This window comes from Paramisgurnus dabryanus, chromosome 9 (genome assembly GCF_030506205.2).
Source record: "Paramisgurnus dabryanus chromosome 9, PD_genome_1.1, whole genome shotgun sequence".
Lineage (NCBI taxonomy): Eukaryota > Metazoa > Chordata > Actinopteri > Cypriniformes > Cobitidae > Paramisgurnus > Paramisgurnus dabryanus.
This window is the reverse complement of record NC_133345.1, coordinates 33973023-33987876: the sequence shown is the minus strand read 5'-3', so window position 1 is coordinate 33987876 and position 14854 is coordinate 33973023. Positions and strand designations below refer to the sequence as shown.

Below are 14854 nucleotides of genomic sequence, written 5' to 3'. Positions count from 1 at the left end.
ATCAGCGAACACGGCTGGAAAAGAACGAGGTAAGGTGTGACGCTTTGTAGTCCAATGACAGATATGCAACAACGCTGAGGCATCAAATAAAACTACAACTTCCAAGATTAGCACTATAAAAAGCTTGACGTGCGGTTAAATAACTGGCGTCCGTTTCAGCCAATCACAGTCCTTATGAAAGTCAGTAAGTATTAAAAATAAAATTACATATATATTTCGTTACAACACAATGATTTATAACTGTTTTTAATTAAAGTAAGAAACGCTACTTCACAAAAAAAATAATGAAACGTTAAATAATTAAGGGCGTTTAACGGCCGTGTAGCAAGTGTTACGACTGGCCAATCAGAAGAGAGGGGGCGGGTCTTCTTCTAATAATAAAGGTGTGTGTGAGGAAAGCAGCACTGTACATCAGCATCGCACAGCATCACCATCTCTCTCTCTCTCTCTCTTTCTGATCTTACGGTAGGACATTTTCTCGCATTTATTTCAATCTTATCTTAAAAAGACATTACAAAATATAAATTTTGCAACTAGTGATGGCCATTTTGTAATATCTGTTATGATTGTTGTATTCTTAGCATGATAAAGTGTGCAGATGTGATGCCCTTTAATGATGGGTTAAGTGATGGCTTTCGCATCTGTCTGAATAATTTCCATTACAGTTGTTTATCATATGTTTGTTTGCACTTATTTTATTATACAATTATTGTACATGTATTCACATGTCTCTAGAAATTTTGTAGAAAAAAGCCAAAACAGGAACATATAGTCCATTACACTCCTTGGTAATTGAAATTCAGCACAACTATGTTGTCTTAAGAAGAATAAAAGCTTATTATTTTGATAACATGTATGTGGTATTTGTAAACCATCCTGGTGGTTTAGATTTAATAATTAAAGTGATTCTATTTAATCATGAAGAGGATTTGGAGACCACAGGCAGAATTGCATCCTCGCACCGCTGAGTGTGGGAACGCATCGTCTTGGGATGCGTAAATCATATCCCGCAAGAAAATCCTATTTATTTCATGTTTCTGTAAATGAGACGCGCAGGAGGAGTGAAAGAGAGACCACGCCTCCCATCCAAGCCCCCCTGGTTGGGTGTAAAATAGCTGGTTTGTTCTGCTGGTGGGAGGCACTCACGTGGAGATAAGGTGTGCTAGAGAGGCTTCGTAATGTGGATGTACGAGAGAGATACAGGGGCCACTAAAGGAAAGGGAGGGAAAATGAGGTGTTAAAGTGCAATTGGTATGAGAAGGGAGGCAATGGATGCGAGAGATCGATACAAGAGAGAGACCAGAAGAATTGAAAGCAATAGAAAACAAGTAGCATCAAGGTGCAAAGGAGTTTTAATACAATTGCAGCAATTTATTATCAAGGTCTGTGTTGTGGTCTGTAGGCCTGACAGACACACACGCACATGCATGCATGTGGTTACATTGATGATCACTTCCAATCAGCATGCATATTGATTTCTATATTGATTGCTGTTGTGTAGGTGTGAATGAGCCTTTCATTTGACAGCATGACTGATCACGCTTTTTATAAGTTACTGACATAATCAATATTGATGTACAATGTTTAGTGCATTAAAAAAATTCTTGTTGCACATCAAGCTTTTTAACTTATAGAGAAATCTGTTTTTTAAACATTTCTGTAATTGCTCTTGTTTTATACTTGTCTGTAAATAATTAAAACCTTTCACCAGATTCATGCTTTTTAATGAGCTTAGAAATGTATTTCGATTGTTTGCAGTTCTTCTGCTTTTGTCCATCACATAAGCCTACTGTAGGCTATATATCGGCCCGCTTGTTTCAGTTTAGAGAGGAAAAAATTATTTTAAATGGAATGGCTGAGTGTCAGACAAATACGTTCAACACCAGATTTTTAGCCTGGGCTACCTGCATCACCCATATAGAAATAGATTTTGGATGACAGCATACTTTTTAAAGACCATCTTGTGTAAGTGATTTTGAGTTTGCTAAGGTTTTTCTTATCATCTCTTCTCAAGAAAGCACAGATGGCCATAAAAATATCCAGAAAACATCTGTGTTGTCTCAAAGGCAATGTACATGATATATTGAACGTGTGTTCCTTGGCCCTCTTTTAGTCTTTTTTTAACATATGCAAAGCTGTTTGTTATTGATTGCTTTTCAATGATGTGTCAAGCCTGTGGTCTGCATCTTCATGCTACTGGCATCATTACTCAATGCGGATTGGGTCAGAACCACTGGCAGGCATGAAGCAATTATTCCTCTGCTTTTGAGAAGATGTGAACAATATGGAGCTGAAACAAGGTCTCTATCTATTCAAGGGACCCTGACAGATTTTTATTCTCCTGACTTTCATTACTGGAAAGCAAGTGCATGTTAATTTAGTCTCAATCTTTCTCCTGTTTTATCCTCTGCATTGGGTTCACTGTGTGCTTCTTTACTACCCGCTGGATTTGTGTGATGGGGAATCCAATTTATGAGAAAACAGTATTTTTTCTTCAAAAATGAGATTTGCAGCTAGATGAAGCTACATAGAAACAGATGGGGCAAGACAGCGCTGGGATAAATATTCTCACATGAATTACTTTTGTAACATTTAATTGGATTCATCCACAATAAAACTTTTACTCTTCAATAACACAAAATACTTTTATAACAGCCTATCATACAAAGTTTGTATTGTAACAAACAGCACTCTACAGATGTTGTTCATAGAGAGTATTTAGTGTTATCTAGATCAGGGGTCTTCAACGTTTTTCAGGCCAAAGACCCCTTAATGGGTAGAGAGGAGGAGAAAGGACCCCCAGTACTGATCCAATGATCCAATCAGTTCTCGATGGACGAATTCAAGTCCAGCCCTGCATTTTTTCACTCCGGATATACGTCACCACGGGGAAAATCAGACAATCACTAGTTCCGTTTCATGTCGACTAATCTTTTGACAGCCATATTCAGATGGTTTTATGAATAAAACTGCTGACATTGCCTATGTTAAAGATGCTGTCTCAGGAGCTCGTAAGCCTATAGAAACACTAAATGTTGTAGGGTTGTTGAAGGACAGGTGAATAACTAAAGAGCTTTTGAAGCTGAGCATTGACAGCGCATGAATGATTGGGTTCGACAGACTCAAGCGTGGAGGCGTTTTTGAAGGACACCTGCAACATTGAGTCACGTCTGCTCTCGTGAGTATCACATAAAGAAAGAAACTGCCTTTGAACTTGGGAACAATTAAAATACCTAAGAAGGATTTTAACTTGGCCACGGGATTGGCTGTCTAAAGGATACACAGTCTCCTTACCATAAATACATTGGCAAGTAAGATATGTTTCCTGCTAGATTAGACTGCAGTGCACAGAAGATGCCGTGTGTCATCTATAATACAGAAAGATACATCTCACTGGTGGCAGCGATTTATATCCCTTTTCTCCGTGTATTTTCCAGCAGTGGCCTATTCTGTATGACAGCTGTGTGCGGACGGGCAGAGATAACATCACACGCAAACACATACACTGTGGTTAAAGCCTCTTACACTGAGCCTTAGAAACAGCCAGATGTTAACTCTCTATGATAGCTAAATGATGCATTGGTGTGGTGACCTAGTGGTACAGGACCACTGCGAAAATGAACATGATATTTATAAAATCTGTAAAAATCTTACATTTGTTTATTTTACATTAGGACCACTGGACTGTACTGCGAGCGTAGCAGCTACGCCTCCAGACATGTGGCGCAGAGCTTATACAAGGCACAATATATACGATTTTGCAGTAACACTTTACATTAAGGTTCATAAGTTAAAGGGACAATAAGTAGGATTTTAAGTGTTTTATTAATCAATATCAATGTCTTTATTTATATATATATATGTCCTCGGCCATTGATCTGAATTATATATGTCCTCTGCCATTGATCTGACTTTTATTTGTAAGCTTAGTATTTCTTCTCTTTACTTTACCGCTGTATTGATAAACTATAATAGCAGAGAGGGACAAAAACAACAAGCCTACCAACGTGTTTCCACAATGGGTTTTCATTCAGAATACGTGAACTAGCTAAAACAAATAAGTAAGTACATAACGGCTACCATAGTTGCAACACGCATTTGGAAAAGCGAGGTGCAGCTAGAGAGCACTATTCGTTTAAATGCAAAATACAATTTCACCACTAGATGGGGGTAAATCCTACTAACTGTCCCTTTAACATTAGTTTTACTACATTGGTTAACATGAACTAATAATGAACCTAACTTGTAAAAGATGATTGTTTTTTTTTGGAGATGGACTTAGATATATCCTGTACAGCACTTTGGTCAACCAAGGTTGTTTTATAAATAAAGTAAACTTGAAACTGCACTTATACAGCATTTATTAATGTTAATTTCAACAATTACTAATACTTTTATTTTCATTTTGAAGTGAATTATCTTTAACTCAAGTCACTTTTACTCCTGTTTTATTCTTTTTAACATTTTAAACTGTTTTTATTAAAATCACATTTATCTTCTTTAATTGTTATTTTAAATTCTCATATATCTTTGTTTTTATTGTGATTTTATCGTGTATCTCTTATTTTTACATTTTCTTTTTTATATATTGTTTTCTCATTTCTGTGTAAAGCACTTTGAATGACCTCTGTGTATGAAATGTGCTATACAAATAAACTTGCCTTGCCTTGCCTTGCCTATTGCTCATGGTTTGTTCATGTTATTTAATACATTAACTAATGTTAACTAATGAACTTTATTGTAAAGTGTTACCGATTTTGCATTAAAATATCCAAAAATCACATAATGCATGTATACAGGTATACAAAATATCTCAGATGTTTTCAAAAATGTTTGAACGTGGAGAACAAATGTTTCATTAAATGTCTTTTATATTGTCTAATCTATTTTTTTCTAAAAATATATAAAAACAAACAAACAAAAAAAACGGGGGGAAAAAACATTTCATCCTATCTATATTTTTTCTCTGCTTATAAACTCTTAAATATAAAAATACATTTTTTATCAAAAGGCTGAAATAATTGCATTTTTGTGAAGGAATTTTGTTAGAGATCAGATTCAGAACGATTATTAAAACATACACAGAGTTTTAAAAAAATTTGCTTCAGTTTTTTTATAAATTGGGAAAGTGCACCATCTAGTGGATAATTGTGGTATTACAGATTAACATAAAACCTCATCAGAAACAAGTTTTTTATACAAGTATTTTCTCTTAATTGACAAGATAATTCGTCAATGGCGGGTAAAGAGTTAAAAGTGTGTCACCCCTCTTCATGAAATTGCATGTCAGTGGTATCATGTCTGCATTATTCATGGTTTCTGATTTACTATTGTAAATATAACTTCATGCAGTGCTCTGCAGACCGATATGACAACATGCAAGAGTGATCCAAAGCAATGCTATTGAGTCATGTCATACACTGATCGATCTGCGCATCTACTAAAGGCATGTCGTCATGTAGATTTGACCTGAGTCCACATCACAGCATGAGAAAGAAAATCATAAATCTCATTGATATCTCTTTCTCTTATCTGATAAAAAAGGTTGTGTCTGTCCTGTACCGCAGTATTCTGCTGGGTACTGCGGTCAACAGAGCTTGGAAAGGATTTTAATTAAATCTGACCCACCATCTTCTTCAGTCTCCTTTGAAGTTACCTTACCACTGCGCTGTTGGCTCTATAACTCTTTAACTAGCCCTCGAAAAGCTTTCTATCACAACAACTGTTGCTTTTAAAGGCTTCTGCAGACTTTGTCTAGAACATTTGAATGCAATCCGATTCCTCAACCTGTTTGACATTTCACATGCAGTCAAATCTAGCTCCTTCATGAAGGCTCTGCTCCAGCAGGTCTGTCCTCTGGAGACTTCAGCAGACAGGAGGAGAGAGAGTTGACATTTTACACAGCATGCCCTGCATTTTCTGGACCATCCTGTCAGGCAACAAGAGAACTGATGGATGTGAATGAATAATGTTGGCGTGCGTGTGTACATGCATGATCGTTTTGGGAAAATTAAGAGCTTCTTTGAGAGTTTGATGGAAACCCAGTACATTTGTTTGCTTGTGGTATGCCTCCATCATTCATGATGAAAAATTGAGGAATAAATAATGAATGCATTTTACTGTCCAATAGTCATCTTTTTTCTGTGCTTTATCTCAAAATGTTCATGAAGAGTTTATCAAGTAGTCAGCAAGGCTAAAAACAGACACCCCTGCTGCCCCCATTTTGAGTAATGTCTTGAATGTGCACTTGCAAGTTAGGTACAGTTTGAAGGCTGTTAGGTGGATAAGACATATTAAGGGCGATTGCTGTGCGTGTGGAGAAGAGTTAAGTAAAATACAGCAGATTGATGTTGCTGAAGGAAAAAATGGCACTTTAGTGTTGCCTTTGCGCTGTGTGTGTGCCAGATCTGCTTAAAAAATCTGTATGGCTGCAATAAAAGAAAAATCATTGCCCTGAGTTCACCTCTAGATTTTTACTGTGAGATGATACAAACATTTGCAGTTTGTCATGGTCTCATAAGTGTTGTTAGCTAACTAGGTCCATCATTTCTATTAGCATGGCATGTACATTCACCTACAGTAACAACCATAAATACCCTAACTATCACTTTCAACACCACATAGCAATTCAGTTCAATTTGTTATTTGTCACATACACAGTTATATGCAGGATACGACTTGTAAGGAAATGTAGCTCCTAGCCACAAACCACAACACCTTAGCAACCACATAGCAATCCCGACAACCACCTGCAACACCTTAGCAACCACATAGAAATTTTGACAACCATTTACATCACCAGAGCAACCACAAAGGAATTCTGATAACCACTTAAAACACCGTAGCAACCACACAGGAATTCTGACAACCACTTACAATGCCATAGCAACCACATTAGGGCTGTCACTTTTGAGAAAAATCAAATTTGAACGGATTTCGAATATTATGCAATGTATCCGAATATATTTGAATATCTAGCATTTAACACTATAAACAATATGCCATTTTATATACAAACTATAATTTTATCTTGACATGCACATGAGGTTCATTTTGGTCCCATTTGATTCCCTCTCGTGCGCACAGTTGCTGTCGTCGGTCTCACTCTCATCCTCCTTCCTATTACAAGGTGTTACTGTAAAAAATGCGCCACACATGGAATTTTAAAAACCGGATGGTTTATTTATAGTTCGAATACGAATATTTTACGTCATGTTCGAATGCATGTTCGAATATCGAATAAAAAGTGACAGCCCTAAACCACATAGTAATTCTGACAACCACCTGCAACACCTCAGCAACCACATAGCAATCCTGACAACCACTTACAACTAGGGTTGTAACGGTATACCGGTATGGCGGTATACCTTGAAATTAACTTTTACGATTATCATACCGTAAACATGTGCTTCTACACGGTTTTGGGAAAAAATAAAGCAGATCTCACCTGCGCTACTACATGCAACTTCATTCGCCGTGACTCCTAGACTCCACTCGTTTATGTACAGCAGAGAAAATGTCAGAGACTACAAATTCTATCCTCTATCCTCCACCAGAAAAAAAGTTTAAAATCTACAGTATGGGAATACTTTGGGTATACAAAAAATGAACGCGGGGTTGTCCTTGAATATGGATATCCAGTTTGCAAGAAATGTGAACGAAGAGTGGCTGCAAAAAAATGAATATATCCAGAGCAGCTCTGAGAGAATTATAATGAGTATTTTATAATTTTATTTTAAAGAATAAAATTAAAAGAATCAAAAAAAGATTAAGAATCAAACTTTTTCGAAAGTGTATTTTTTTCCAAATAAGTTTAATATAATAAACCATATATTCCACCGAAAACCCCTATCTGTTTTTTATTAATTTAAGGGTCATTGTAGCTAATGATGATGATAATAATAATAATAATAATAATAATAAATAATAATAATGTGTTTAATACCGGCAAACCGCAAAACCGTGATAGTTTCTGAGGCGATTATCATACCGTGGAAATCTCATACCGTTACAACCCTACTTACAACACTGTAGCAACCACATAGCAGTCCTGACAAACACCTGCAACACCTCAGCAACCACATAGCAATTCTGATAACCATCTGCAACACCTTAACAACCACATTGCAATCCTGACAACCACTTACATAGAGTGGCCTTCGTGCCAGTTCCGCCGGACACGTCCTGAACATGTTTTCGGGTTCGTTCTCCGGAAGTCACGTTGGTCGACCGCATTCGTCATCAAGGTTTAATATTTCGGGTTTAATTTCAGAAAAGCAACCGTTACATTTCAAGGTAAGAATGAAACTACAATGATTGTTTGTCTTAAAATAAATAAATCTTAATTTTCTAATGTATTTTAACTGAAATGTGAGAACCTCGATGACGTATGCGGTCGATCAACGCGATTTCCGGAGAACGCACCCGAAAACATGTTCAGGACGTGTCTGGCAGAACTGGCACGAATGACCACCCTACACTTACAAAACCGTAGCAACCACATAGCAGTCCTGACAACCACCTGCAACACCTCAGAAACCACATAGGAATTCTGACAACCATTTACATCACAGTAGCAACCACATAGCAGTCCTGACAACCACAACACGATAGCAACCACATAGCAATCCGACAACCACCTGCAACACCTCAGCAACCACATAGGAATTCTGACATCCATTTACATCACCTCAGCAACCACATAGCAATCTCGACAACCACTTACAACACCATAGCAACCACATAGCAATCTCGACAACCACTTACAACATTGTAGCAACCACATAGCAATCCTGACAACCACCTTAGCAACCACATACTGTAGCAATCCTGACAACCACTTTCATATGTGAAATAGGGTTTAAACCAACTAGTCGACTAGTCAACCTTAATGCAATGTCGTGACGCTTTAAGGCTGAAGTCGACTAGTCGCATTGATCACTATACTACTTTTTTGATTTATTGTTGCATTGTTAACATTAAGTTGCAACATAGGAGCTGTATAATTTTAGCATTGTTATGCCGACATGCATCGATAAAAAAATGCTCTAAAACGGGAGTTATTGTTGCATTGTTACGTTTAGTTGCAACATATGAGCTGTATAATTTTTTTTATTTAATTTGCAACATAAGCTACACTGTAAAAAAATTCCGTAGAAATTTGCAGCTGGGTTGCCGGTAACTTACCGTAGATTTAAATTTATGTTATTACTGGCAACATTTTGTTCAAAGTTAAATGAACATTAAACATTTAGAAGTCTTTGTCTTTACAGAATAAAACTAGAAAAACAGCATCAATCAAAACATTCTGGGAAACAAAATCTGAAGCAAAAAAATAGAAAAATTTTGATGATGAATTCTGGTTCCCAGAATGCTTTGCATGAGGCTGTTATTGTATAGTTTTATTCTGTAAAGATAAAAACTTGTTAATATTTAAAATGTATTCAACTTTGAACAAACTCTTGCCAGTAAATAACATAAATTTAAATCTACGGTAAATTACCGGCCACCCAGCTGCAATAACATTGTAATTTCTACGGATTTTGTTTACAGTGTAATCAGCATCTGTATTAATGTTCTGCTAAATTGTGGCATGTTGCAAAGCAGTCCCATCTCTTGTGTTTTGTATAATTGACATCAACGACTAGTCAACATCAACTCAACTTTGATGTCATAACAGTCGACTTTAAATAATTTGAAGTCGTTCAACCCCTAATGTGAAATATATACCACTTTTAGGGGCAGTTTAACGACAGTGTTTATCTTTGTCCCAGACTAAAATGCGTGTTTAAGCTGCCATTTAAAAACATCTTACACTGACATAACTAAGCATATATCAGTGCCATTGTTTTGTCTTAAGATGAACACCAGTATTTTATTTTTTACGGTATGTTTGTAAAAACTATTTAAATGTATTAATATAACTAAGGCCTAGTCCTGGATTAATCTAAACCCTGTGTGGGAAACTGACCCATAATGTCCTTACACAATAAAAACATGTTTTGTATCACTAGAGAGAGAAAAGCCCACACAAGAGCCAGAAATTGACTTGAATCAGGGTGTATCGTTCCTGATACCTTACTGGTTAAAGGCATTAGGGTGGTTGAAGGTCTTGTTGACTTCTCCCAGGTGGCCTTCAGACCTTTATGCAGAATCCAGCACAGGTGAGTGAGAGGTCAGGCGGGTCTAATGGTGTTTCAGGCGTATCCCTCCACTTTTCCTTTGCATCACAATCTCTCATCTGTTTTTCAGGCCAGATCTCGTTCATCGGGGTCAGGTCCGGTTACACGGGCCGAGTGTCTGTGCGTGTGAGTCGGTACCCAGCTGCGGTTTCTTGAAGGGCTTAGGTCATGAAAAGAAAGTTAAAGAACTGAGAACAGATGAATCTTTTATGACTTGCACTGTGGATTTTTGAAGTGGTTGTTTGTTGTGTGGCACATTTACATTTATGTATTTGGCACATGCTTTTATCCAAAGTGACTTACAGTGCATTCAATACACTTTAAGTTATTATGTGCTATGTTATTCCACCAATGACTTTTTGCACTGCTAATGCAAAGTTTTACAAGTTGAGCTGCAGGAGCAACACAGATTCGAAAGATTTGATATCAGTGACTGGCATGCTTTAAACCTTTTTTATTAAATTTGCATCAGATAGATAAGAAAATGGTTACCAAGAACATTTTTAGAATCTGAATATGATGAGGATTAGATGGAGTTGAGGAAGTCAATTACAAATCCAGAGAAAATCCTAGCAACCTTTCAAAACACCCTAGCAACCACACAGCAGCAAAACACTGTGGCAACCACTTACTCTTTATAATAAAAGGTTTCCAATAGTGGTAGATCGATTAATCGGTTTTGCAGATTAATCGGCACCGATAGTTTGTTGGTGGAACAATCGGCTATCAGGAAAAAAACCATGCCAATAGTTTTTCCGAGTACGTATGTTGCTTTATATCATTATAAAGTAATTAATTTGCTGAATAGATGCTGCATTAGCAGAGAAACAACAGGAGGAACCTAAGTTTGTCGTCAAGGCTGACACAATGATAATATTGGTAGTACCTCAAACAGTTAATACACACAGATAAATCCAACCCAAATGTCATGTCATGAATATTACCATTCATTTGCATTAGTTTATATCCAGCTGGTTACTTTTATCCATATTTTAAGTTAATGAGAGAAATTGAACTATATGCACACATCCAGCTCAAAATCTGAATTCAGTTCTTTTTTATCATCACTGCAATACATATTTTGTTATTTTGATTAGATAATCATTAAATGTTTAAACAGAAGCATATAAAGTACAAGACTACACATATAATAGACATTTATGTCATTTCAATTTTACAAGTGGGAGTATTTCACAAAAGTATTTACTTCAATATTTATAATTATACTGATCTACTGGCCTTCCTTCAACTTGATGCCCAGCCGATGTCTGACCAACGACCATCGGCTGCCCCTGTGTATTATATATATTTTTAAATGTTTTACTTCCCATAAAATTTTATAAAAAGTATCTAATGTATAGTTTATCCTCTATGTCTGGGATTTTGTCAAGGGTTTTTTTCCCTCCTGGGATTTTTTCCCCTGCTGACCAGTGATACGCGGGTTGATCCGAAATGAGCGGGTGCCTGCGGTCAAATACTTTTAATGATATTCGGGTCACAGTCGGTCGGGTCATAGAAAAAAAAGATGCCAATTAACTATTTAAACAATTGCTACTTTAAAAAAATGCAGGCCAGGGAGCGGATCGGGTCCAAAATTTATTTTAATATTTTTTTTTCCGGTCCGAGGTGCAGGTTGGTTATTTGAAAACGTTGGTCGGGTGTGGGTTGTTTATACATTAACCCGTGCATCACTGCTCCTGCCTAAAAAAGGCCGTTTTTTTTTCTCCTTTTTCAACCCCTGGGGAGTCAGCTGACTTTGGCTTAACTTAGCACCCTCCTCTATAGGTTACATTATTACTACGCTCACTAGTACGGTTAATCTTAACCGCTGTGTTCTGCTGTTTATGTTGTCCACTGATTTTCTGTGTTTTCTCCTGCTTCTATTAATTTAAAGCTGCTTTGAAACAATTTAACAATTGTGAAAAGCGCTATATAAATAAAATTGAATTAATATAATGAATATATTTTTATTTGTACATTTATTTTTTTTATTTAGCACAGTTTCATAGTTCAGTACTGTTGTTTTATTTCTTTTGTAATACATTTCAGCACTGTTTCACTTTGAGTGTTATGTTTGTGTTTTTATCCAGTATCCATTTTAAAAACTATCAATTAAACGGTTATCGGCAAGTAGGAATCAAGGTAGTTATCGGTATAATCCACAATCAGCCGACCTCTAGTTTCCAAAAGGTTTTTTTTTTAGCAATGCATTAGAAGAAGAATTTTTAAGTGAAATCTTCTTAAAGGGACCATTTTCCCCCCTAATTTTTTTTAGTACAAAAACTTTTGTTCAACAGCAAGGTTCTCTAAATGATAACGGTTCTTTATGGAACGACACATCCTGACAAAAGCCATTTTTTGGTACCTTTATTTTTAAGGTTTTTTATTTATTTAACCACCTAGCATCAACCCCACTGAGACTTTTTTTACTTGAATATTATTTTTTATCAAATTGAAAGCACACAGTGAACAACACATAACATGCTTTAACATACAATGACCTCATGCAACACACTTTTACATACAAATTTATCTCTCTCTCACACACACACACACACTGGCACAAGGCCAGATTTTCTTCTGCATTGTTTGTATGGATAACACTGTTGCCAGGCAACAACTAAAGCATAGAGACTGTTGCATGTAAGAATGAAGGTAGAGTTACATCCATGCATATGTGAGTGAGTTTGTGTGCATGTGGACGTGCATTATGTGTGTGCATGCACCAAGGGTGGAACCCAACTAGGTGGGTTGTAATTTAACCTATGCTGGGTTATTTTAACTCATTGTTTGCTCAAATATAAACATATTCTGGGTTAATTTAACCCAACTGCTGGGTTTGTCCCATTTTAACCCAATGCAGTAAGCGTGCTGTGCAGAGACCAGATTCAGACTTATTACTCATTTTGCAGTTAGATTAATAAAGGCTTCCTGGATCACTAATGATAAACCATGTTGAGACCCATAGACATTGAGGTGTTTGGTAGACACTTTATCCAAAGTGACTTACAGTACATGCAAGCTATACATTTCATTAGTACTGTATGTGTGTTCCCTGAAATCCCTACCATTGATCTATGGAGATATTTTCTAACCAATATGGCCTCAGTGCAGATATTTAGGGATGTTATAATCTACACCTTTAGCAGTATCAAGTTATAATGTTCGTAAAGTTGTCTTAATACTGTAATTAAGTTTAACACGACCAAAATGATTTTGATTGTGATGCATCTTTAAATTTGAAAGTATTACCTACTGATTCTCTTCTTTTAACAGCTTGATTTTCATCAATAGTTTGGGTGGACTGTGTAGGCTTTGCAATGTGAATGTTAAAGTTAATAGAGTGGTCTGCTTGTCATCCACAGAGTTATATTTACCATTTTCCTCTTGCACTGACTCACAGATTTTCTCCCTCCTCTCATCAGCACGTTTGCCATGCTGCTGTTCGGACTCTTGCCACTCATGTTGCTAAGGGGATGTGGTTGCCAGGCGGCCGACGCTCCTGAGGATGTGACGGCTGAGTTCTCGGTCAGATTGTACCACCAGCTTCAGATCCAGGGGGTTGAGGAGAACATCATCTTTTCTCCTCTGAGTGTGGCTTTGGCTCTGGGCATGGTGGAGCTGGGTGCCCGGGGATCTTCTTTAGAGGAGATCAGACAGGCTTTGGGCTACAGTAATTTCAGAGATGGTACAAACAACAAACGTCAGTTAAATTCACATGTATTTGTATAGTGCCATACTTATTGTTACTTTTATAGCTTCTAAACAGAAAATTAAGAGCCATGTTAAGTTTCTGTAAATTTTTAGCATGATTTCAATAAACCCTTCTTTAACTGCCTGCTCGACCAAATGGTTGAGCACATTTTGAGACCCTATATTTTACTGAAAGGAGTACATAACTCACGCTGATTGAGTCATCTCTACTCTTTGGTTGAGATATGTTGTGCCAAAACAATCCACTAGATGTCAGAGTGTCAATCAACAGCACTTGTCACAACACATCTTCTTAGACGGATGCCAGAGAGTAAGAAATCACTCCTGCCATCAGGGGCGGCGTTTGCGTATGGCAGGGTATGGCAGTTGCCATACCCTAGCATTCAGACAAAACACCAGAAATCAACAGGCTATAATGAAGCTCATTAAAAATAATGTTAAATATTTTCAGTAGAACATACTGTATCTGAACATTGCTACATCACTAATATGGATAATTTATGCGTGTGCTCGACTTCATGCTATAATACATGAACCGACATGTGGATGACATCAACGTGCCGCGAGAGCGGTTTGAAAGCAAACTCTTCCGATGATTTCCCGCCTCACTCTCGCGGTACTTTGATGTCATAAACCTGTCGTTCTTGCAGCGCAGCTTGAATTGTGCAGGAGGTTTCATGATGACCGCTGTTGTTATCATCTTTATTTTCGCAAGTAAACTCCTTTTTTTGTTTTAACATTCAAACATATTCACGGTTCTCCCCCACACTCGCGCAATGCATATTGCATACATTGTTCCAGAAGTAAAATGATTTGTTCTCTGTGGATAAATAAACATGTTCTCTTACACTGGGAAATTTTAGCGCAGTCGAAGTGAATTGTATTAATTATTTATTTGCGCGCGTTTTTGAATATGGCGACTTGTGGAATAAAAACTGCACGACCTCAAAAGGTAAGAC

General features: G+C 37.0%; 1 protein-coding gene across 1 annotated transcript in view; it reads left to right on the top strand.

The window, feature by feature from the left end:
* The first annotated feature begins 371 nt into the window (after positions 1–371).
* The window catches only part of serpini1 (serpin peptidase inhibitor, clade I (neuroserpin), member 1), a 38769-nt gene continuing 24286 nt past the window's right edge, over positions 372–14854 (top strand). The window contains exons 1-2 of the mRNA XM_065257864.2: positions 372–465; positions 13607–13869. Of these exons, the coding sequence (XP_065113936.1) occupies positions 13617–13869 (253 nt within the window). The 5' untranslated portion in view covers positions 372–465; positions 13607–13616. The remainder of the gene's footprint in view (positions 466–13606; positions 13870–14854) is intronic.